The 25,497-nt window shown below is 38.5% G+C and overlaps 1 protein-coding gene across 1 annotated transcript in view; it reads right to left on the minus strand.

Moving 5' to 3' along the window:
- LOC124721370 (DNA mismatch repair protein Msh2) overlaps positions 1-25,497 on the minus strand; it is a 229,822-nt gene that overhangs the window by 186,305 nt on the left and 18,020 nt on the right. Inside the window, exon 2 of the mRNA XM_047246303.1 lies at positions 22,663-22,712. Coding sequence (XP_047102259.1) covers positions 22,663-22,712 — 50 coding nt within the window. The remainder of the gene's footprint in view (positions 1-22,662; positions 22,713-25,497) is intronic.

Raw genomic sequence — 25,497 nt, forward strand, 5'->3', positions numbered from 1 at the left:
CAATTACGTACATAAAACAAAGCACATAATTAGATCTGGTGTTACATTCTTTAAAACTGAGGGCCAACCTTTCTCTTTTATGAAAATGAAGATTATATTCATGTATGTTACTGGTAATTAGTTAAAACTGGGAAAGAGACAACGAATTTAAAGAGGTAGATAGCAAAACAAGGGCGGAAGTAAAAATATCCCAGCTTGCTTCCTCGCACACTGAGCATCACATCTGCTCAGGGGTGGAAAGACTTAATGCCTGACTGCAATCTGAAGTCTTCACCCTGCAGGAAACAGAGAAAAAGATGAGGAGTGGTTATTTTTGTTCTGAACTGTCAAGTGCAGATCAACTGAAATACCCGATTCTTGTTTCAAGCAATGTTATGAAATGTTTGCCATTGAAATTTACGTAATTAATTCTACTCTTTCAATTGTAGCAATATATAGGGCACCTTTAGGGAATGTTGGCCCCTCTAAGAAGCAGTTCAGTTCACTTTTACTGCACCTAATTAGCTGTGAAAGAGAAGCTGTCGTTTTTCCCCAGAGTAACTTCAAATTCAAGTGCTCGAACTGCAAAAATTTTTTTATAGACCAAGAGAAATTGAGCAGTATCATCAGTAGTTAAATTACTGAATGGTCTCTCTGTTCATGATGGTCAATTACTAACAGGAAAATTTACCAGAATAAACCTGAGCCTCCGATGGAAGATAACAGCACCTATAAGTGATTAAACAATTAAGACCTTTAAATCATGTCTCCAAAATGTAAATAAATAATAATGAGCAAATAGGGAGCATCATGATGGATACAGGGATTAGTGACAATAAGGTGGTTGTAGCAAGGGTTAATACCTCAACATCCAAACCTACTAAAAATAATTGCAAAATGCATCTAAAAAAAGGAGGGTAGGTGAAAATTCACTTGATGCCTTCCTAAGAGGCAGCCTCAAGTTCTTCCAATTTGACAATGTAAGTGTAGACAAGATGTGGTTTAAATTCAAAGGAATAGTATTAATGGCAATTGAGAAATATATTTCGAATAAATTGCTAAGAGATGGTACTGATCTGCCACGGTACACAAAACAGGTCAGAACACTGTTGCAGAAGCAACAAAAAAACATGTCAAATTTAAAAGAACACAAAACCTCCAAGACTTGCAAAGTTTTACAGAAGCTTGAAATTTAGTGTGAACTTCAATGCAACCCGCTTCAACTAGTTTCCACAACGAAACCTTGTTTCAAAATCTGGCAGAAAATCCAAAGAGAGTCTGGTCATATGTAAAGTACACCAGTGGAAAGAGACAATCAATACTTCCGCTGCATGATAACAATTATGATGTTATAGGTGACAGTGCCACTAAAACAGTTACTAACCACATTTTTTCTGTAATTCTTTCACAAAAGAACACGAAGTAAATATTCCAGAATTTGGATCAAGAATAACTGCTACCATGAATAACTTAGAAGTAGGTATCCTCATTGTAGTGAAGCAGATTAAATCACTTAGGCAAGGTCTCCAGTCCAGATTTTATACCAGTCAGGCTCCTTTCAGAATATGTTGATACAATAGCTCCATATTTAGCAATCATATACAACAGCTAGCTAGTCAAAAGATCTATACCCAAAAATTGGAAAGTAAAACCAATACCGAAGAAATGGAAATGTCGTGTGGCTAAGGCCTCCCGTCGGGTAGACCGTTCGCCTGGTGCAGGTCTTTCAATTTGACGCCACTTCGGCGACCTGCGCGTCGATGGGGATGAAATAATGATGATTAGGACAACACAACACCCAGTCCCTGAGCGGAGAAAATCTCCGACCCAGCCGGGAATCGAACCCAGGCCCTTAGGATTGACAGTCTGTCATGCTGACCACTCAGCTACCGGGGCGGACACCAATACCCAAGAAAGGAAATAGGAGTAACCTGCTGAATTACAGACCAATATTGCTACTCTCAATTTGTGGTAAGATTTTGGAACATATACTGTTTTTGGACTGTGCGAGTTCCCTCAAAGAAAACAATTTATTGACAAACCGCTGACACGGATCCAAAAAATATCATTCTTGTGAAACACGGCTAGCTCTTTTTTCTCTCAAAGTAATGAATGCTACCAACAGGTGATGTCAAACTAATTAAATATTTATAGATTTCCAGAGTGCTTTTGATACCATTCCTCACAAGCGACTTCCAATCAGATTGTCTGCCTATGGATTATCACCTGGGTTGTGTGACTGGAGTCATGATTTCCTGTCAGAGAGGTCACAGTTCAAAATAACTGACCAAAAGTCATCAAGAAAAACAGAAGTAATATCTGATGTTTCCAAGAGAGTACTGTAGGCCCTCTGTGTTCCTGGTCTACATAAAGAAATTAGGAGAAATTGAGTAGCCTTCTTAGATTGCTTGAAGATGATGCTGTCATCTACTATCTTCATGTCATCAGATGATCAAAACAAATTGCAGAACTATTTAGACAAGATATCTGTATGGTTCAAAAAGTGGTAGTTGACTCTAAATCATGAAAAATGTGAAGTCATCCAAAATTGACCCCAAAAACCTTAACCTAAAATACACCCATGACAATATGACCCCCAAAATTTTAAACTTAAGCAAATTTTTCACTTCACATATACCACTTTAGTTCACCACCAAACTCACTAACAGCAGTTGCTGTTTGCATGCTCTACACCTTCACTATGCCAGAAAAACCTTTAAATATACTTATCACTTCCATTCAACAACTCATTTAGTTACCACTACCCACAACCATCTGTTGCCACCATTAATTAATCATAAAAACATGTATCTCATTATTCTCATTACCATCTGCAATATTATCAGTATTGTCAACCTCACTTACATTATTCTCTTCACTATCTAAGTAAAAAGTTCTCTTACCATACACATCTGTTTTTTGTCCTGCAAATATTTCATTATTGTAACTCAATTACTGATCACCATCAATAAATAAATTTGCCTGCACAGCTTATTCACTCATATAACTAGCAATATGATTTCTCTTCATTGACATTCAATGTGTCATTTCCAGCTTCCACCCATAAAGCAGTATCTGCACAGCAGAAACACTTTCACTTAAAATACCGAACACAGGAACCATTGCTTGCTCACAATACCTTTCAACCATATTAATCACAGGCCATATTGCCTGCATTCAAGTAACTTCAATAATTGCAGCATATACCTCCATGTATATCTCTGCCCATAAACATCTACCACAGGCCGGATTGCCCACACACTAATAACCTCATCCTCATAACTATAGCACATACCCCATCTACAAAATAACTTCAGACATATTTCACCTAAATCAGTTTACTAATGTTGCCATTCACACAACTTTTACATCATACCCCACATTCTTCTCTCAAGTACCACAGATGAAGTCTAATTCTGACCTACAACTGCAATCTAATGATACCAAATCCACATTTTCTCTTCAACAATTACACTTAGAATCTAAATATTATCTTCATCAAATAACCCCCAACATAAAATTCTTATCCCTCATTATCTCCCTGCAAAATATTCCACAACAGTCTTCTAACCAAACTGCATGCCTATAGAAAGTAAAATCTAGAGTTCCAAAACAAAGTGTTATGGGCCCCTCTATTGTTCCTTATCTATATTAACGACATAGGAGACAATCTGAGTAGCCCTTATTAGATTGTTTGCAGATGATGTTGTCATTTACCATCTTGTAGTAAAGTTGTCAGATGACCAAAACTAATTGAAAAATGATTTAGATAAAATATCTGTATGGTGTGAAAAGTGGCAATTGACCCTGAATAAAGAAAAGTGTGAAATTATTCACATGAGTACTAAAAGAAATGCGCTAAATTTTGATTATGCGATAAGTCACTCAAATCTTAAGGCTGTAAATTCAACTAAATACTTAAGGATTACAATTACAAATAACCTAAATTAGAACAACACACAGATAATGTTGTGGGTAGAGCAAACCGAAGACTGATTCATTGGCAGGACACTTGGGGAAGGTGGGAAAGGTCTACTAATGAGTATTTGTACGTGCTTGTCTGCCTGTTCTGGAGTATTGCTGTGCAGTGTGGAATCCACATCAGGTGGGACTGACAGATGACATTGAAAAAGTTCAAAGAAGGGTGGCTCACTTTGTACTATTGTGAAACAGGGGAGATAGTGCCACACATGATACGTGCATTGGAGTGGCAATCACTAAAACAAAGGCGTTTTTCGTTGCGACGGGATCTTCTCATGAAATTTCAATCACCAGTTTTCTCCTTCGATTGCGAAAACATTCTGTTGGCACTCACCTACAGAGGGAGAAATGATCTTCATGATAAAATAAGAGAAATCAGGGCTCTCACAGAAAAATTTAAGTGCTTTTTTTTCCACACACTGTTCGAGAGTGGAATGGTAGAGACAGCTTGAAGGTGGTTCACTGAATCCTCTGCCAAGCACTTTATTGAGAATAGCAGAGGAATCATCTAGACATAAATGTACGTGTGTACTTACTTCTTCCTATCATCAGGCTGCCTATAACTATTCCATCTCTTGGTCCTATTTCTTTCCTTACTTAGTGTCCAATCCCAGTTGCGACAAAGTTCAGTTTTACAAATTCTGTCCCAGCTGTTCCCCTTTACTCATTTCAAACTTACATGATGTGCAAATTTTCTCAATTCTTCCTGCCAAAAGCCCCTTATTGTGAATCTTTCTGCCCCATCCACAGGTCATTTTTAAATCAGATTTCTTTAGGTTGCCTCCACATCCTGTTCACAAAAATTTGCCTAAACATTATGTAAGACAAAAATTGATGTGAATTTTTATTGTTCCAGGTATGATCATAACTAGTGTTAGGATTTTTAGGTGCAAATTTCTGATGAAACAAGGATGGGAAAAGATTCTTAAATAAGGTAAAAAAAGCGGCAAAAGGTGCTGGTTTATTCAACTAATTAAACAATCTCTCTCCCTCCTCTTCTAGTTTACTGAATTAAAAACAAGTACATCAAATTATTACTCATCAAAAGAAGGGAAAAAAAACAAAGCATTGTACATAAGACATTAAGCATCTTTACATTTTTAAAGGTAAGTCTGTTTCTATTATTAGACTGAATGTCTTTGTAGATATTAAAGATTCTTTCAACATCCACAGAAACCAATGAGGCAAACCTTGCATTCAGTAGGAATAGCAACTCCTCAGATGTAGCGAATTCCTCAATGTCTAGATTTTTCTGAAGGCTAGGCTCAAGTTTGTCTTTGGCAAAGGCATCTAACTGCTTCCTCATGGAATTAAAATATCCCTTGTTTTTCCTTTTCCAGCCCTTGTTCTTGTAATAGTTTAATAACTGCAGTCAGGTACTTGTAACTATGGAAACAATGTACTTCTCTCTGCAAATTATGTACTTTCTCCAGTAACAGAAGTTGCTGTGCCTTCGAAATTGCACCTGCATAGGCTGGATCCAAAGAAAGCACAAACACTATAATTTTGTCAAAATTCTCACACAACATAGCAGCACATTCACCCAAGATCCCCTAAGAGTAATGACCAGGAAATTTGTAAGGGGCAGGCCAGTGGTTTCCCTGTAGGCAACAACACAACTCTTGAGTTCTCAGTAGAATCTTGTTCAGGGCAGAGATGAACTGCTTTGCAATGTCATATTCGTTATGGATTCACAAATCCTGTGAAGGGTATGAACCAAGCATGCCACATGCTTCAACTTAGGAATTAAAGGTTTCAATTGGTTACAAGCTGAAACCATGTGGGGAGCCTGGTCCATAACCACAAGAAGTAGTTTTTCGAACTCGATACCAGAAGGCCAGCGTTTCTGGCAGAAGTCCATAACTGATTGCATTACTGTACTGGAATTAGCTTTCTGCAGCTAAAAATTTTACAATATGGGCTTAACCTTCTCCCCTGCTAAAGGAAAAACTAAAATGTTCAAAACATATTGTCCCACTGTATTATGGCTTCACCCAAAATAATTCCCACATCGCAATCAGACATTTTCTCCTTTATTTTTTGTATGGTTTCTTCATAAACAGGCTCCATGTAGTTTTTCTCAAAGTACTCTCATGGGGCACTGACATCTTTGTGTATTTTTCAAGAAAGCCCTTAAAGACTGGATGGTTCACCTGAGTGGAAGTCCTGCTTGTGTATGAGCTACACACAAATCAATGTTCAATTCCTTCAAATTTTTACTTTTAGAGGAATTCTGTTGAAACACATTTTGTAATCGAAGTTGCCTTGATTTGTTTGCTTGAAGTATTATTCATTTGATGCTTATAGCTGGAAATATATTGTTTGATGCGATCTCACTAGTGTTTTTCACCTAACAAAATTCCTGAATCCAAATAGTACATCGCATATCAGTTCCATCACAGTTTAAGAAATCTTGTTTGAATTCCTCAGCCAGAACAATAAATCGAGCACTGGACATCTCTCTGGAAAAATGCCTTGAGTTAGAGATGCATTTCATATTTCAGGTAAGATTGGCTTACAATGTGGGAACACATTTTTAGCACTATATTGGAAACACCATCAAAACCAGATAAGCTTTTCTTTTTGAGAGAATGTAAAATTTTCGTAATTTCAGGAGGAGAGCTTTGTGACACATTCAACTGACTGCATTTTATGAAAGTTACACTTTCAACATAGTGCTGTTATTTTGCTCTTGGACTGTTTGCTCCTATACTTTCCACTGTATTTAAGAAACGATTCTTAAATGCATTGGCTACCTGTGACTCACCATTTATAGCCTTTCCATTCAGTTCAATAGTGATGATGTTTCGTCTGTCGTTGGTTATCCTGGTTCTCACTTCACTACATTCCATATAGCCTAAGTCTGTTGCTGGAATCAATGATTTCTGAGAACTGCTTATTCCTTTTTTTTTTTTTTTTTTTTTTTAAGTAACCTTCAACCTTCCTAGTAATTTTGAATAGATTTTGTAGTGTGCAACTAATGCAGGGTCTCTGCTTGTTCTTGCCTACAGATACATTTCCCTTTACCTTTCACAAGAGTCTTTAATCCCCTAGTGGTCCATGGTTTTTTTACATAGCAGTTTAGTGTCCTTTCTGATTAGCTTATGTGGAAAGCTATTTTCAATTAATGATAAATTCATATCATGGACTAGATTAAATTTTATGTTAGCATTTGTTTCACTATAAATTTCATCTCAAGTGATCTCTTGTAAATACTTTCTTGCTTCAAGCTTCACCAAGGAAAACATTATCAATTTTGAGTCCTACTGTTTCTATCCACCCGTGATGAAAAGTTAATTACTGAGACCAAATTGTAGCATGCAAATAAGGTTCCCAGATCATTTTTCCTATCAGAGTCATTTAAAAAAGCTACAATGTAGTCACCACATTATTAACAGCTTGCTGCTAACAGATAGCACAGTAAGAAAGCCATACTCCTCACAAACGTTTCAAAATTTCCCAGTGGGGATCTACATACTGCCACAATTAAAAGTGCACTATTTTTCAGTATTAATTCAAAAGCACACACTTCTATGTGCTGATCACTACAAAATCTACTTGTCTGAATATTCTGGAACATGTGTTCTGGCTTAATGAATGTAGTAACTACTCCTTTTCCATATTAATTCTGCATCAGTAAGCTGCTTTTATATGTAAGTTATGGAAAAGGTTATGGAAAAGGGGCAGTTGTACTCTTTATCAGTGATGGATCATAAGTTCCAATTGCCCTTCCCAGCAGCAACTCTGTGGTGCTGGAAAGCTGGATCCTGACTGGCGGGGGCAGTAACAGTTGCAAAATAGGCTGCCACATCCTAGGCAAAGTCTCATGGGCTGGTTTAGAGAGTGCCATTCCTTAGTACAGCAGCCACTGGACACCTCCATCCTGTCCCAGAAATCATCCCGATACCTCCCACACAATGGTACTCTTTGTGGAATGGTTAAGAGTAGTAGAGAACTGTTGCCCAGATCTCTTCTTGCTCTCACAAATAATATGGTGACATTAAGCCCTCACCACTGGAAAGGTGGGGAGGCTCTCTGCAGTTGTTTGGCACTGGAACCTTCGCAGAGCCATCCGTGCAGTCCCAATTACAGAATGGCAGTCATCCTCCAATGGGGGACAGGAGACCTTTTCATTTGTCCACAAAACTGTGGAATGGATGTGGTGGATCATTTGAGTAATTTTGATCCACCCATTCCTGGACACTGACACAGTGTTCAAACTCAGCAAGGCAGCTGTTAAGTTTCCAGTCCACTCTACTGAGTGCCCATCATGGCAGTTTTATATTGGGAAATAATATGCATGGCAGGTGAATCCAGACAGGTAAGGATTACTGCTGTGCAAGTCACTGACCACTCCCCACTGAGTAGTGTGTGCAAGGGCTGGAGAACATGAAGAAAATGGGCACTCCCCCATTAGCTCTCTCTTCACTAAGGTCGTCCTTTTTGTGGAGAACATATCCACATAGCACAAGGGTGTCAGAAGATTTGAAGAGACTTCTGAAGACATATACACAGTGGCTGAACCTGAGTCGGTACACAACCATACAAGACCTGAACCCCAGTAAGTTCCACTTAAGCGGAGCCGGAATGATCCATCTCCTCCATGTTGAAACGAAATGATCGTATGGCACTGTTGGCCGGGAGGCCCCATGCGGGGCAGTTCGGCCACCATATCACAAGTTCTTTTTAGTTGATGCCACTTCGGCGACTTGCTTTTGTCAATGATGATGAAATGGTGATGAAGGACACACAACACCCAATCATCTCAAGGCAGAGAAAATCCCTGACCCTGCCGGGAATGGAACCCGGGACCCCGCACGTGGGAAGCGAGAACGCTACCGCAAGACCACGAGCGGCAGACTCCTCCATGTTAATTTTACCAAACAGAAGGAACATTTTTTCTAAAACCATTAAACATATTACTCTGAAATTTGGACTACATTTTCAGTGAATATTTCTCTACAAATTTATAATGCCATGTTATGAAATATTTATTGGTTTTTGTTTTACAATTTTTTTAAACAGATGCTTTTTATCTCTAAAATTTTGCACTTTTTCTTCTATAACTCTTGAATTATACAATATTTTTTTTACAATTTGTAATAAAAACGAAGGAAAACAAGTAAACAATATTGTGTATAAATTTAATTGATATACTGTTAGCAGTTTTTGAGAAAATGTTCCTCAAAGATGAAAATTTTAAAGTTACAGGAAATGGCTTCCAAAGTTTTTTAATATATTTCCGTCCCATATGATGGATTATCAGCATTCTCTTCTTTTCCCAGTGTTAGTTTCCTTTTCACTGGTCTTCTCTTCCCTTTTGCTGCATGTTGTAGGCTTTTGTCTCTTCTTCCTGCACCTCTTACTCTTTCATCATCAATTAGGCGCACTGTGGAAATGGTGTTGTGTCCTAGTTGGAAACCTAAACATTTCAGCACATCACATTTGATAATGTTTCCTTCATTGTATGTTGCCATTGCATCATACACTCCAAAATGCAATGTTTTTATCTGTACAAACACTCTTTTGGGAATCCTAAGCCAAATTAAATTATTTACACTTTCATTTGGATTTTTTATTTTCCCATGTAAACACTGCTCCAATAAACTTGGCTGTGATAAATCTCTGAATATGGGTTTGATTACATCAATTACAGCATTTGGCAAACTGTTTTTATGGGCATATTCCTTTCCTGATTGGTACTTACACCATGAGTCAACACCTGTAGGGCATAGTGCACGTTGTGGGTGCTCATTTGTTGATGTAGTATGAAAAAATAAAGCCCATACTGCTCTCCTCATATGCTCAATGCTTCTTATATTTTGCCTAATTGCATACCCATAATACCTCTGCAATCTATCAATTGCTTCACCTGTCAATCTTCCTCTTCCTCCAAGGGTCTTACCATCACTAAGCTTCTAGGATCCTAATGTCTGCTTTAGTTTGTGCAAGCGCGCCCCCATGCGCTTCTGCATATGTCCAATGCACTCCCGTTTTTTAATGTGATTTCATTGCCACAAGGTTTGAGTTCCTCTACAACTTTATATCCCTTAGAATCACCATCTCCTAGGTAGTTAGTGTATCATACAATATACCACTCCTGTGATCTGGAAAAAAATTGCTTTCACTCCCTCTACTTCCATTGCTCCACTCGTGCCATGAAAATTCCCTTCACAACTTTCACTATGTTTGTCCTTGGTATTGCCCTTACATCTGCAATGTTTTGAGAGAGTAGCAACATCAATTACTTTGCAACTGTCTCCACTGGTAGCAGTCACAACTCCATTTAGAGACTTATGACCTCTACGTTGCCATGATCCATCTAAAGCAACAGTTAAATCTCTACAATTCTCATTATCTGTCACAGCTTCTTAAGCTGCTTTCTTCATTGTTGCTTGAGCAATATCTTCAGCAGAAGATCCCACCAATTCATTATAAAATCCAAACTTGGTTGGTGGTTTTGGCAAGTTCATAATTCCACATAAGACTGTCCCTGCAGCACTGCCCTTGCCAATGCAACACAAGCCATACGCTAGCCTAACATTTATATCATACACCTTCTATCCACTATTACCACTACGAGGAATACAGCCAGAATTAGAAAACGAAACTTCTGCAGCACATTTGTTACACTTAAGTAACATTTCACATGCCAAACCAATGTGTGAAGTTATTTTCAATTCCAGTCCTCTTTCTTTGCAAACTTGGCACAATACATTATGTTTCAAAATGTCAGAGAGCAAGGATATGTTAATTATTTCATTCACATAATTACTGTCACTCTCATAGTTTTCAAATTTTTCGTTGCTGCCACAAAGTTTCTTGCTGCAAGAAGTTCTATTACAATCATTTGGAGTAGTCTGTGAAGCAGTCTGAACAGCATCTCCCTTCAAAACAACAAAAGATTTCTTCTTCCATTCATTGCGCCTTTTCTTAAACATTCAGTTGCTGAAACAGGGCACACTGATATCCACAAACCAAACACGTAAAACAGGTACGAGCAACATTCGTCAAATATGCAAAATTGAACAGCTAAACAACACAGAGCAAATTCCACAAGTCAACACACACGGTATAGTGTTTATGTTTACCATTATGAACAGTCACTTGTCACAGAGATAAAGCCATACAACGTTGGAAAACAAAACACTGTCTAATTCTGCAAAGATACCCTGCTTGCAGCCAGCGAGCCGTGCCGTCAGAGGTGACACACCAAGTCGCTGCAACCGTTTGTGCAGCGCGTTAACTTTGCAGCAATAAAAAACACTTAGAATTCACTTAGAAGGGTGAAACTTTATTTGTTTTATTCAGAAAACCCCAAATAATTTTACAATGAAAAAACCAAAAACATTAATTTTGTCATTTTCATCGTTCCAGCTCCCCTTAAGTGTGTAAGTGATTTGAATGGTGAGGGTTGCTTCTGTCTTTCCCCAGCATTCCGCCATGGTGGGGAAACTACAGGTGAGGAGGGGGGCATCACTTTAAGGACTCACTGGCACCCTAAGTCAAAAGTCAACATCAGTACCAGCAATTTTATGGTCTTCATCAGATAGAACCATCAGATAGAATACGCATGGTCCGATGGTTCCAGAGTAGACTGTTTTGGCCTTCTGGTCTTCGTCCCCAGTTTGGACTTTGAGGACAACGGCAAGACTAATGTAACAGGAACACTCTGCTACATCTCTTCCAGTATCTGCTGCAAGGGTTTTCTATCCTGGCCAACATTACTTTCAACAACTAATAATGTTTCAGCGATAGGAATGCTGGGCTGCAGTACCAGCATCACAGGCTGGCAGCAGGTAGCAGGTAGATTTGCCCTGCTCAACCATTATAGTCTGAGTGCTAACACTGATCTTCTGGACAGGCTGCTTGAACACAAAAGCAAAAGACTTCACAGGACTTGGCTGAGTGACCTTAAATTCCTTCTTCATGTCACAGTATGAGACATGTTGGGTGACATTTCTTGAATCCCTGCTATAAACTGGAATGGCCTGGGAGCAACAAACACACATGGGTGGGGCAGTGTATTGAATACCCAGTTTGTGGCTGTGGCACCAAATATTCCACATGTAGCCCGACCACTACAACCCTTAGTGATGAGACTGAAGCACTGACACTTGAAGCAGCACACTGGATCGGTAATATAAGGTCTAACCCTAAGGTGGAGAAAGCCTGTTCCAAAATACTAGGAAACTTTGGCAGACTGAATGTTAGGATAAAAGATGCTGACTTCTGAAACTCACCATCACGCCTTTTCATAACATTATGGACTTCAGTTACCTGTCCAATTCCCAATTCGTCTTGCAGTTCGTTTCTACCCGTATTCATAATGCCCCGGCGTGTCACAATTCCTTTAACACTATTTAACTCTGTGTACAGCTCACTGTTGGGATATTTGCCAAGCAGCTTGACAGTCAACAGCTTGTTTACTTGGGGAGCCGTTAAAGTCCTGAGCGGGAGAGTAGTGTTGTCCAGCCTCTTGATAATTGAGTTGCCCTGCAAGTACCTCCAAAGCTTTATAGATATAGAAGGGTGACTTTTTTTTTTTTTTTTCAAAATAACTATACACATGTCTCATCACAACAAAGACATTATCTTCCTAAGAATGTGGGTCATTACTGTTAATGCTTTAATGACATTTAGAAATAACGCAGGTGAACTAACCACATGAGACCTGTTAGGAGTTTGGATGTTAATACTGCCCAACAATTCACCCAAACTGCTGAGGAGCAGAAATGTCAGATCTAGGCTTCATGGAGTTTCTATAAGCGGCTAGGGAAGGAAGTCTACCCAGACAAAGTCCACTTCCCTGAGTAAGCCGTATACCACTGAGGTGCGGCAGGTTCCCTCAAAGGTTGCCTGCTAATAACTGTTCCTCTTCAACAGCCACACATCTCACCAGTGTGTAGTACATCTTGAGACTGAGAGGTTTTTCTCTTGTGATCTGGGTGGTTCAGCCAAGGTCCCCAGTCCTTATGACACACAATGTTCCACTGTTCCCCATATGTTAGGGTCACAGAGGACCAATGGCACTTACCAGTCCCCCACTCAGGAAACCTGCAGTGACCAAGCCCATACTCAGCAAGCCTATGCTGAGCCCCTGATGCCACAATGCTGAAGCTGTGCCATTGGGTATACAACAAAATCACCTGTGGTTCACATAGCTGGTTATTTGGACAGTAGTCATGACATTTGTAACATATTAAGGTTGGTGACCAACGCATGTCTTCAAGGTTTCCATGACAGAATCTTTCAACATGATAACACAAGACTGCACATTGTTCATGTTGTCTGGACACACCTCAATACAGAGGGTGTTCGACAGTTGCCCTAATGAGCATGTTGTTCATATCCCTCACCCACTGAAAACATTCAGTCATTGCCTGCCCAGAGACCAGTGTGTCGCAACTTACTAACCTCTATAATTAATAGTAATAGTAACAGTAGTAGTAGTAGTAGTAGTAGTAGTAGTAAAAATTTCATGTGACTCAATGGTATGGTGCCCACTTTTCAACTGGACACAATTTTGGCGACTTGCACGTTCCTAACCTACCACAGTAAACTTACCAGGGAAAGGAGACCTAAACATGGAATCTGAACTATTTGACTTCCCTAGTAAATCTTCATATCACTGAGATGAAGGCTAGATTAAGGCCAGACAAATACTCCATGACCCAATAGAGATATGATCCTGTGAACTTCCACTTTTCAGGCAGTACTTTACCATTAAACCGCAATGGCCTGGCAATATGACTGATGAAGTTAGGCATAGAGCTGAAGCAACACGGAATGACAGTCATGTCTGACTTCCAAGATTCGTTCAATCTGATGCCCAACTGGGTTAGAGCAGCAGCAGCAGCAGCAGCAGCAGCAGCAGCAGCAGCAGGAGCAGCAGCAGCCGCTGCCGCCACCAGAGATGACAGCTCTCTACGCTACACTTCACACTCTGCATACCCTTGTATCACTATAAATTTAACCACATATTATTCCTACCACACTGTATACACCAAATAAATGAAATTTGGTCATTCCTTGTAGGTGTTGCAATTTAAATGGCCAACAGTGTTTCAACATTGACCATGTTGAACCTAGTGTGTTTCCTGTAATAAGTACACTCAAACTTGTAAGTACAATCTCTAACTACTTTTCTGATACAATATGACTCATTCAAAGACATTAAAATGTTTTATCATGTGTCTCATCCATCTCTTAGCTGTCAGTGTATAGCACTTAACTAATAAGCCAGGTCACATACCAAATGAGGTACGAGGGTTGGAACTTCAATAGTGGCAACTATTTATTTACAACTCATACAAAGTAGATACATATTTCAAAGTTTTACTGACCTTCAAAGTAGTCACCAGCATTGTGTATAGCCCGCTGACAGTGATGTGAAAGTTGTAGGATACTCTTAGCAGTGCCAGTTGTGGTGACAGTTTGAGTGGCGCGGCCTACTGTCTGACGAATTTGTAGCAGTTCTGAAGCAAATGCCATGAAGTGTTTCCTTCTGTTTAGAAACAAGTTGAACTCGTGAGGCCTTAAGTCAGGGGAGTGCAGTAAGTGGTATAGCACTTAGCAGCCCCATCAGTCAAACAAATCAGTAACAGCTTGCACTGTACATGCTTGAGCATTGTCCTGCAAAATGATGGTCAGGTCCTGTAGAAAGTGTCATCACTTCTGTATCTAAGCTGGTCGTAGGTTGTGTTCCACAAATGAACAGCATAGAGACAGAAGTGATGACTTTCTGCAGGACCTGACAATCATTTTGCAGGACAATGCTCGAGCCAGTACAGTGCAAGCTGTTACTGATTTGTTTGACTGATGGGGCTGCTGAGTGCTATACCACCTACTGCACTCCCCTGACTTGAGCCACTGTAATTTCAACTCTATTTCTAAACTGAAGGAAACACTTCATGGCATTCTCTTCAGAACTACTGCAAATTCGTCGGGCAATAGACCGCACCGCTCGAACTGTCAACACAATTGGCACTGCTAAGAGTATCCTACGAATTCCACATTGCTGGCAACGGGTTATACACAATGCTGGTGACTACTTTGAAACACGTATCTATTTTGTATGAGCTGTAAATAAATAGTTGCCACTATTAAATTTACAACCCTCGTATATAGATTTTATGCTTTTTTTTCCGTAGAGTGTTGCAATTTTCATAAGCTGGAGACTATAAACACAACCCTACTTCAACAAACACACAAAATGTCATCCTGTGCCTCATTAATGTTATCCTGTAATATTCTTAGTTATAGGAGGGAGCAACAGCCAGTTCAAAGCAATTTGCACCAGTTGTGGCATTACAAAAAGCATTGTTAACAAATGTGTGTAACAAAGTTCCAGCTTGGCCACAAGCAAGAACACCCCTGATAAAACTCTTGGATCATTATATATTATACTCTAACACAGCATACTTCTTCAAATTGTTATTTTTAAGACATGAAAGAAAACATCAAAACATTTTTGTGTCAAGGCATCAACCTTTTGTCCACCATATGATGCATACAAATTAGTAAAAACACAGATGATGTGACTTACCGAACGAAAGTGCTGGCAGGTCGATAGACACACAAACTAACACAAACATACACACGAAATTCAAGCTTTCGCAACAAACTGTTGCCTCATCAGGAAAGAGGGAAGGAGAGGGAAAGACGAAAGGATGTGGGTTTTAAGGGAGAGGGTAAGGAGTCATTCCAATCCCGGGAGCGGAAAGACTTACCTTAGGGGGAAAAAAGGACAGGTTGTAAGGTTTATCTATTATTGCACTATTAGAATCTCTTCAGTCATTTTAAAATTCAGGCATGTTTCTCTAATAAGAGTAAGCAGTTCTACGGTATCTACATCTGTAACTGTACTTCACTAGCGAACATATAATGTTTGGCAATGGATACGTAGTACAACACAACCAATTTCCTCCAATTTGTTCCATTTGTGGATGGGACATGGGAAAAGAAGTTTTCACTTATCTCTTTTTACAAGCTCAATTTTCTCCAATTTAAACATAATGGTCAATGCATGTAAGTTACCTGCCCAGATAGCCACATGGGTTAGTACTCCGCTTTTGGGATTTGGGAATACATGCTGGCCCCAGATCAAATCTGTTTAGTGGATTAATAATTAAAGTCAGTGTGCCTGCCAGCCTGGATGTGGTTTTTGGGCAGTTTCCCCACATCCAACTAGGTGAATACTGGATTGATACCAATGTCTGTATCAGCTACACAATTAAAAAACCATTTTGAAATAATGTTCACACAGTTTCATGAGGGCTAACACTAGATGCAGACAGTTGGAGTAAACAAATTCTATCACTGGGGAAAAGGGGGAAGGTGGGGGAGGGGAGAGTGGCATGTGGCAGTGGGATGGGCAAACGAACAGGCTACCATCTACCACAAATATTGCCAAATCCAATAATTAACATGTCAAACTCATGACGATACAGTACGAAGGCCAGGAAAAAAAGAAGAAATGAGATTTACGTAAGCAGAAATTCAATCTTGACTTTAACTGGAATATGATCTCTTGAAATTTTGAGTGTAAGGCTCTCTGCAATACTCATTGTCTCTAACAGTAGTTTGTTAAGCATTCTGTTTGTTGACCTCTCCAGCAGACTAAACAATCATGCAGAGTCTCTTTGAACTTGACAAATGACCCTTTTGTAAGTGATTTCCTTTGAGGGAGAATTAACACTTCCTTAAGATTCTCCAATAAAATCTCAGTCTTGTCTCTACCATCCTGCACAGCTAGATTCGTGCTCCACCTTAAATCATTCTGGACATATGCTCCACTACAAAGTGTAAGACTCATCCAGAAAACAATTGCCTGATAGCAGCTATGCCATCTCTAAAATTATTTAACCTAGAAGCATTATTCCAGCAATGTGTGCAGGAGATAATTACCCAGCCAAAGAACTTTCATTCTACCCACAAACCTTTCTACTTCTCTCCAAGCAGTTTTCCGGCACTAACATGGATGGCAGTTATGGCACTGTGCGTCTTTCCAGTCCAGTTTTCTATTAATAACTACTTCTCACAATACTTGTGCCCCGAATCATATACAGACTTGTCCTTCGAAAACAATGTCGCAGCTCGAGCTAGGCTCAGGCACATGTGCCACAGTGCCATTTAAATAATGTAAGAATTCCTGAATAAAGCTCTCACTCTGTAGCAGAGTGTGGGCAAAGTATAGGCTGAGCTGAAGCTGTTAAAATAGCTCGTGTGTCATGCTCCGTTATCTCGGTCAGCGAGAGCAACTGTCCGGCATGCACCCAAACCCACATCAAAGTCACTGCCTGACAGAGTTTAAATCTTTCAGAAGGCTTTTGAGGAATGTAAAAATTGTTTCCGGTACACAGTGTTGATATAGCAACAAAAAGTCACTGAATGAACTGCACATACAAGAAAACAAGGTCATTTTATAACTAGTATATAAGTAAACTACTGCTAGTTGCGTAATTAAAAACTTTCTGCAACTGTTCATCACAACTCTCATCTGGGGGCTATTCTTCAATTTATTACACAATACACAATTATTCACTCCACAAATCGTAGACATCAATCACATGGTTAGTAGCGCAAAATCAAATCGTGAACAATTTTCATTAACATTCACACTACGTCCTTTAATCCAGCAACATTGTGTATGTGTTTCTCAGTAAGTTTTCTTTCCACATGCATCTGTCAACAACTTGACACTTCTATTTTACAGCGAGTGGTCTCCTTTAATCTGAAGGTATTTACATTTCATAAAATGAAATGTACGTATGGTCAGTTTAACTATAATATACTGTATACGAGACCTACAAAACAGGAGATAATCTTTAATTTAGCAAAAATATTTATTTTCTGTCCTCGAGGTCACAGTGGTTTATATCCTCAAGTTCATTTCAGAGCTGGACAATGCAAAATTTCTGCTCCATATATATGTATCTACAGTACATGCAGAAGATGCTATGGTCCCAGTATTGAATATCCATATAAAATGTGTACCATTATCAAGAAGTGATAAAAACAAACTTATATGAAGATAACTTTTTCCTTAATTACTAGACCATTGTTACAATGTCTCGACCACACAAAAATAACGTCCACCAAAAAAATTTGAATCAAAGTTTTAACCATTTTATGTGTTTTCCCTAGATCTTACACATTTTGAATTAATAGTGAAAAGACCGTGCACAGTTTACAGCAGCACATAATGTAAAACAGCTTCTAATTCATATAATGATCGCAGATGTGTTTTAAAGTTGATTAAATGCTTCTTTTGAAATGAATAATTTTTATAAACCACAAAGCCCGAACAGTGTATTAAAGCTGCACCTTTATAGTTTTATCAATCTTTTGAAAATATTCTAATTAATGCTACAGGACTGTATATTAAAGAGAGAAATGGCAGAATTGACATTTCACTAGCAGAATTTCTTGGAACATGTCAAAAAGGATAAAAATTCAAGCAGTTTGATACATGCCAGATCCACGAAATAAAACTGTGTGTAACATTACACTCGAAGTAAAATTACTTTGTGATTGACAGATGGCAGTGGTGGGGAGCAGAGTTGCTGGCTCATATGAAGCACGCCATATGCTCATGCGATAGACAGTTGCACATGCACCAAAAAAGAAACAAATCGTCTACTTACCGATTGTTGCCAAAATCTTTATAGGTAATGGGGAGGGCAGTGTTGGGGGCTGCTGCTGCTGCTGCAGATGAAGTGCAGCGAAGCGAAAGATACCGCAATCACACGTTATAGATGAATAACAGGAATGAGATGAATGTTCCGTCACACATATATCACAAGGTAGGCACAATCGTATTTTTGGTGATACAGTACACCACTAACAGATGCATACCACTTAAATACAAATCACTTTCACTATCACCTTTGTGGTCACTACAACTGTTGTCAGTTTTCAATGAAATAACAACCTCATCTGTGTCATTTTACATTACACATGCATTCTCCCATGCTTTTCTTATTACTGACTTTATGTGTCATACAGCATTATACCAATCTGATAATGAAGTTTGGTTTACAGCATCCTCTCTCAACCTTTCCACTTCTGCAAAGTGTATACTTTTTGTTGTTCTTTGCCACATAACCTTTAATTTGACTCCATACAAGTACAATGGAATTGAAATGGCAGTGATATGTTGGCAGTCTGAAGACTGTTGGGCTATATTTTTTGCCAATTTATCAAGAACATACAGGTAAAGGTAGTTTATTGTGGGCCACAAGATCCAGTAATTCACCCTTGGCACAATCATTTGGTATGTTGTTCTAACCAATTGATGTTGTCTTTTTCCTGGAAGTTACCGTAGGTGCCTTATCGAGATTAGTCAAATGGTATGAGGCATTGTCCGTAACTATTACTGAGGGGGAAGATGGTTCTTTGATATAGACAACAGCTGCAGGACAATTCACAGATTCCAACTGTGTGTTCCTCTGGCTGGTATAAATCTCAATTACATTTTAATACATCAATCAACAACTATAGGGAATAACAATTGTAATGAGCAACGGCTCTCCTTCCACCCTTAAAAACAATTTCAGTACAATGGCCAAATTTTGTACAAAGTAGCACGTCAAGCCCAAGAGACAGCAGCAATTAGCTGACGCCTGGACCCTAATGCTTGACTCACTGACACACAATAACTGGTAAATTAGAATGGACTTCAAAGCCTTAACTCTTGTCTGCATCCTTCCCTCAAGCTATCCACTCTTTCAACAATATTCCTCTCTTTTTGTCACTCACACATGCATCAGTACACCCTTTTCCTTCGTGAGATGAAAGTTAATGACAATCTGACAATCCTTGTTGTATCTGTACAGTGGTGTAGAAAAATCACCTAAACCAACTTACATCATTTACACATCCAGCAAACAACAAATTTTACAGCTCGGTTGGCTGAGCTTCTTGCAGATAATATGGGGGGGGGGGGGGAGGGGGGTACCATCACACATAGCAAGATCCCTGCAGTTACTGGTGTCATAGGGGCACCTTTTTTATGTTAGAATCAGGAATCAGGCACTTGTTTTGGAAGAAGTGAAAATAACAGAAGAGCCCCACAAAATGTTTAATAATGCACAGAAAAGTAAGGTTAACTTATTTCATCAAAATACAAAAGGACTGAGTAGTAAAATAGAAGAGCTTCTTGTCTGTTTGGAAAATTTAGAGCGCTCTGAAAAGATAGACATCCTGTGCCTGTCTGAGCACCACATAACCACAGGGTTAGATAAGTTACATATAACTGATTACACTACTGTAGTTTACTCATGCAGAAATAACATAGACAAGGGAGGAGTTATTACATATATTAAGACAGAACACACAATAAAAAATATTGAGACAAGTAGATTTTGTAGTGATCAGCACACAGAAGTGTGTGCACGTTAATTAAAGCAGAAAATAGTTCACTTTGAATTGTAATTATATATACATCATCACTGGGAAATTTTGAACAGATTCCTAACTGTGCTGTCAGACAGTAGCAAGTAGTTAGTAGTCTTTTGTAACTTCAGTGTACATTTTGTAAAGTATTCTGACATGAAAAAGGATCTGCAAACCTTATTTATATCCTACAATTTGGTTTCAGTAATTAACTTTCCAACATGGGTGGATAAAGACAGTAGGACCCTAATTAATTATGTTTTCTTTGATGAAGCTCAAAGTAAGAAAATAACTGTTTACCCAGTAACAAATGTTCCCTCTGATCATGATGCATAGTTAGGATAAATAACATAGCACCTTACAGTGTGGATACTCCTCAGTGGAAATCAGGTAGATTAATTAATGACTCGAGGACAAACGTTTTTAAGAATAGTTTACAGGAGATTACATGGGATGCAATTTATAATCAACCAAATGCTACCACAAAACTTAACCTCTTCTATGATAAATTTATTGATAGATTTCAGCATAAGATAATCATAGAGGACACTGAACAGCCCTGTACAAAACCATGGACCACTAGAGGGATTAAAGTGTCTTTTAAAAAGGAAAAGGGAAATGTATCTGTTGGCAAGAACAAGTAGGGAACCTGAAGTAGTTGCACATTACAAAAACTACTCAAAATTGCTAAAAGAGATTATTAAAAATGAAAGAACTTGCACATAATGTCAGAAATCAGTACTTCCGACAACAGACTTAATGCTATATGAAATTTTGTGAAACAAGAGACAGGATAACCAGCCACAGAACAAGACAACATTACTACTGAACTTAATGGAAGGGCTGTAAATGATAAGTCACAGGTAGTAAATACATTTCACAATAATTTCTTAAACACGTAAAAATCATGGGGGCAAACAATCCAAGAGCAAAACCACAGCAGTATGTTAAAAACGCAACTTCCATACAATTCAAGCATTTGAATGTATCACAAAGTTCTCCTTCACAAATTAAGAAAATTATAAATTCTCACAAAATTAAAAGCTCATCTGGTTTTGATGGTGTTTCCAATATTTGTTCCCATGTAATACGCCCAGTCTTGTCTAACACATCACTAACTCAAGGCATTTGTATGAGAGACTGAAACATGTTGTCATTAAACCCCTCTTCAACAAAGGTGATAAGAGAGATGTCAGTAAGTACTGATGTATTTCACTGCTGACATTCTCCAAAATTTCTGAGAATGTAATGTATTCTAGAGTAGTATCTCACCTTAGGAACAATAATATCATTAGCAAATCACTGTTCAGGTTTCGGAAGGATTGCTCCACAGAGGATGCTATTCACGTGTATACTCACAAGATTTTACAAGAATTAAATAATAAAATAGTACCAGTTGGTATTTTCTGCAATCTCTCTAAGTCACTGACTGTGTGAATCAACAGTATTATCATAGATAAATTGACGTTTTAGGGGATTGATGGTATAGGCAACCTATGGTTAATGTCATATCTAACAAAAAGAATGCAGGAAGTTGTACTTAGTAATTCTTAGTATCCAGGATCGTAATTATGACTGGGGAGAAATCACGTATGTGGTTCCCCAGGTTTCAATGTTAGGTCCACTACTGTTCCTCATATATGTAAACAATGTTCTGTCTAGTATAAAACAAGCAGAATTAGTTCTTTATGCAAATGACACTAGTATTGTAATCAAGCCAAGCATACATACAGAAGCAGAAGAAATGGTAAACAATGTTCTTAAAAGTATCATTGACAGGTTTTCTGTGAATGGTTTCACCCTCAATTTTTAAAAGACACAACATATTCAGTTCTGCACATCTAGGGATACTACACCAATGATAAGTGTACCACATGGAGAGGAAATAATAAGTATGGTGGAAACTTTAAAATTCTTAGATGTCCATATTGATGAGAATTGGGGGGGGGGGGGGGGGGGGGAACTCTCTAAAGCAGCTTAGTTCAGGAACATTTGCACTTAGAATCTCTGCAAATCTTGGGAAGAGAGAAATCAATAAGTTGACATTCAGCATATTGTCACTCAATAACACCATGTAATTACTGAGTTGTTTCTGAACTTACAATATGTACGACAAATGAAGTGACACAAGCTAGAATGTTTCTTATATGGTGATAATTACAATAACAGTACGAAAAACACTTATTAAATTCCAGTAGACAAATTTCAAGAAGTTATCAAATTTTTAGAAGTATTTGATCAGACACAACTGCACAAAAAAGTGTGTCATTACTGGATGACAAGTACATACATCAACTTGCTTACCTCGGGTAAAGAAGTATAAAATTGAATGAACTTCTCCGTTTCATTGTCACCTGAAACCAAACAACAATGAAAAATTTTAAAAGAAATAAAACACACACACCTAAACAGAACAGTGCAGGCCAATAAATTAAAACAAATGAATATGTATATCAAGAAAGCCTTACATAACATTCTAACATATAGGATTAGAGTAAATTTAACACAACAGAAAACAATTGCTTATATCACAATCATAAAGTGTGATCCGAACATTCTCACAAAATTAAAGCATTAAAATGCAGAATACTAAAAACAATGTACCACACACACAACCTGGCAGTCCTAGGATACGAAGGAAGGAAGGAATGAATGAATGCCACACATCACAAGGCACTGCCCTACCATGAAGAGGTGTGTAACACAGTCTCAGCTTACATGATATTTAAAAATTCTTCTGGTTTATTGTGTTACCAATGTAAGTATGTGTTCATCTGCATGACAGTGATAAGAGTGTGAGTGGGGGGGGGGATGATAATGCGAAGTTTTCATCTCATGTGGAGTCATTAACAGACTGAAATAAACTAACCACTCATTCTTTGAACCTACACGTAATGAAACGTGATGTCGTCGTGGTCTACACAATCCAAAGACTGCTCTCTGTGCTGCACTAGCCTCTTCATATCTGCAGCCTACATCCATCCGAAGCTCCTTACTGTAGTGACCCTAGTAATCCTTTGGTCTCCCTCTACTACTTTTACACCCAGACATCCCTCCATTAGCAAAATGGTAATTGGTTCGTGCCTCAGGATGTGTCCCATTAACCAGACATTTAGTCACATTGCCCCATAAATTTATTTTTCATCAATATGATTCAATAGCTCCTCAATTATTACCTCTAGCTAACAAATCTACAATACTTTTCTGCAGCACCACAGCAGCATCTATCCTCGTCTTGTCATCCATGTTTCCCTTCCATCATATAGGATAACACTCCATACAAATACCACAAGAAAATTCTTCTGAGTACTTAAATTTATATTAGATGTTAGCAAATTTCTCTTTCTCAGAAATATTTTTGTGCTACACACAGTCTGCATTTTATATTCTCTATACTTCAACCAGCACCGGTTACTTTTGCTATGTAAGCAACAAAACTTGTCTATTATCTTCAGTGTCTCATTTCCTAATATAATTTTTTCAGCATCACCCAATTTAATACAACTAAGTTCCATTGTGCTTGTTTACTTTTGCAATGTCAATCTTATGACCTCTTTCAAGACGCTTGCAGGAGGGCTAGTCTGTAAAGTTTGGAAGGTAGGAGATGAGGTACTGGCATAAGTGAAGCTGTAAGAACAGGCCACGAGTCATACACAGGTAGCTCTGTATGTAAAGCATTTGCCTGCAAAAGGTAAATGTCCTAGGTTCAAGTCCTGGTCTGGCACACAGTTTTAATTGGCAAGGAAGTTTCACATTGGCACAAAATCTGCTGCAGAGTGAAAGTTCATTCTGGAAACTACTCACTTCATTCAGCTGCTATTCCAAGTCCTTCGCTATCTCTGACAGAACTATGTCACTGGCAAACTTCAAAGTTTTCATTTCTTCTCCCTCTCCAAATTCTCCTTGCTCAGTGTACAGATTGACCAACATTTGGGATAAGCTACAACCCTGTCTCACTCCCTTCTTGATAACTGCTTCCCTTTCCTGTCCTTTGAGTCTTATAACTGCAGTCTGGTTTTGCAGAACTGGCAAAAACCTATTGCTCCTTGTATTTTATAATGCTGCCTTTAAAATTTCAAAGAGAGTACTACAGTGAATATTGTCAAAAGCTATCTCTAAATCTACAAATGCTATAGTTCCTCACTTCTCTGGAACCCAAACTTATCTTCCCCCGAGGTCAGTTTCCACCAGTTTTTCCATTCTTCTGTAAATAATCCATGTCAATACTTTGCAACCATATCTTACTAGGCCGATACCGTGGTAATGTTCACACTTTTCAACACCCGTCTTCCTTCAAATTACAGCATTATTCTTGAAGAAGTTTGATTGTATTTTGCCTGTATCATGAATACCAAGTGGAATAGTTTTGTCGTGGTATGTTCTTTCAAGGATTTCAATAGTTCTGCTGGAATATTGTCTACTCCAGTTTTTGTTTTGAACTAGGTCTTTCAGTGTTCTGTCAGTTCTTCTCACAATATCAATCTCCCAAATCATCTCCATCTACTTCCTCTTCCCTTTCTACAATATTACCTTCAAATTCTTTTCCCTTGTAGAGCCCTTCTATATATTTCCTTCCACCTTTCAACTTTATGTTCTTTGTTCAGTACTCATTTGCCATCTGAGCTCTTGATATTCATACAGTTGCTTCCCATTTCTTCAAAGGTCTCTGTAATTTTCCTATAGACGGCATCTAGTTACAAATGTTTCTAGATCCTTGCATTTCTCATCTAGCCATTACTGCTTTGTCGTACTTCACTGTGTCAATCTCATCTCTGTATTCCATTTTGCCTGCTTAATTTTTATATGTTCTCCTTTCATCAATCAAATTCAACATCTTGAGCAGTTATTGCTAGTTATTGGTTACCCTACTGAAAGAAAAACTGCCTATATCAAGACATGTAAATGTAAAATTTCAGAGAAGATAATGGCAGCTGAATACAGCAAGACCTCTGGGCTCAATGATTGTTACAGCCTGGGAATTATCTTAATATTATTCCAGAAATTTGAATGTTAGCTGTAAATTGGGGCACTATTCACTCAGGAATCACAGGCAAAAAAACTGCTGTTTGTCAGCTATCACATACAATCTAGCTATCAACCTGTGTGTCAGCTATCATTGACAATCTAGCTCTCAAATTT

This window comes from Schistocerca piceifrons, chromosome X (genome assembly GCF_021461385.2).
Source record: "Schistocerca piceifrons isolate TAMUIC-IGC-003096 chromosome X, iqSchPice1.1, whole genome shotgun sequence".
Lineage (NCBI taxonomy): Eukaryota > Metazoa > Arthropoda > Insecta > Orthoptera > Acrididae > Schistocerca > Schistocerca piceifrons.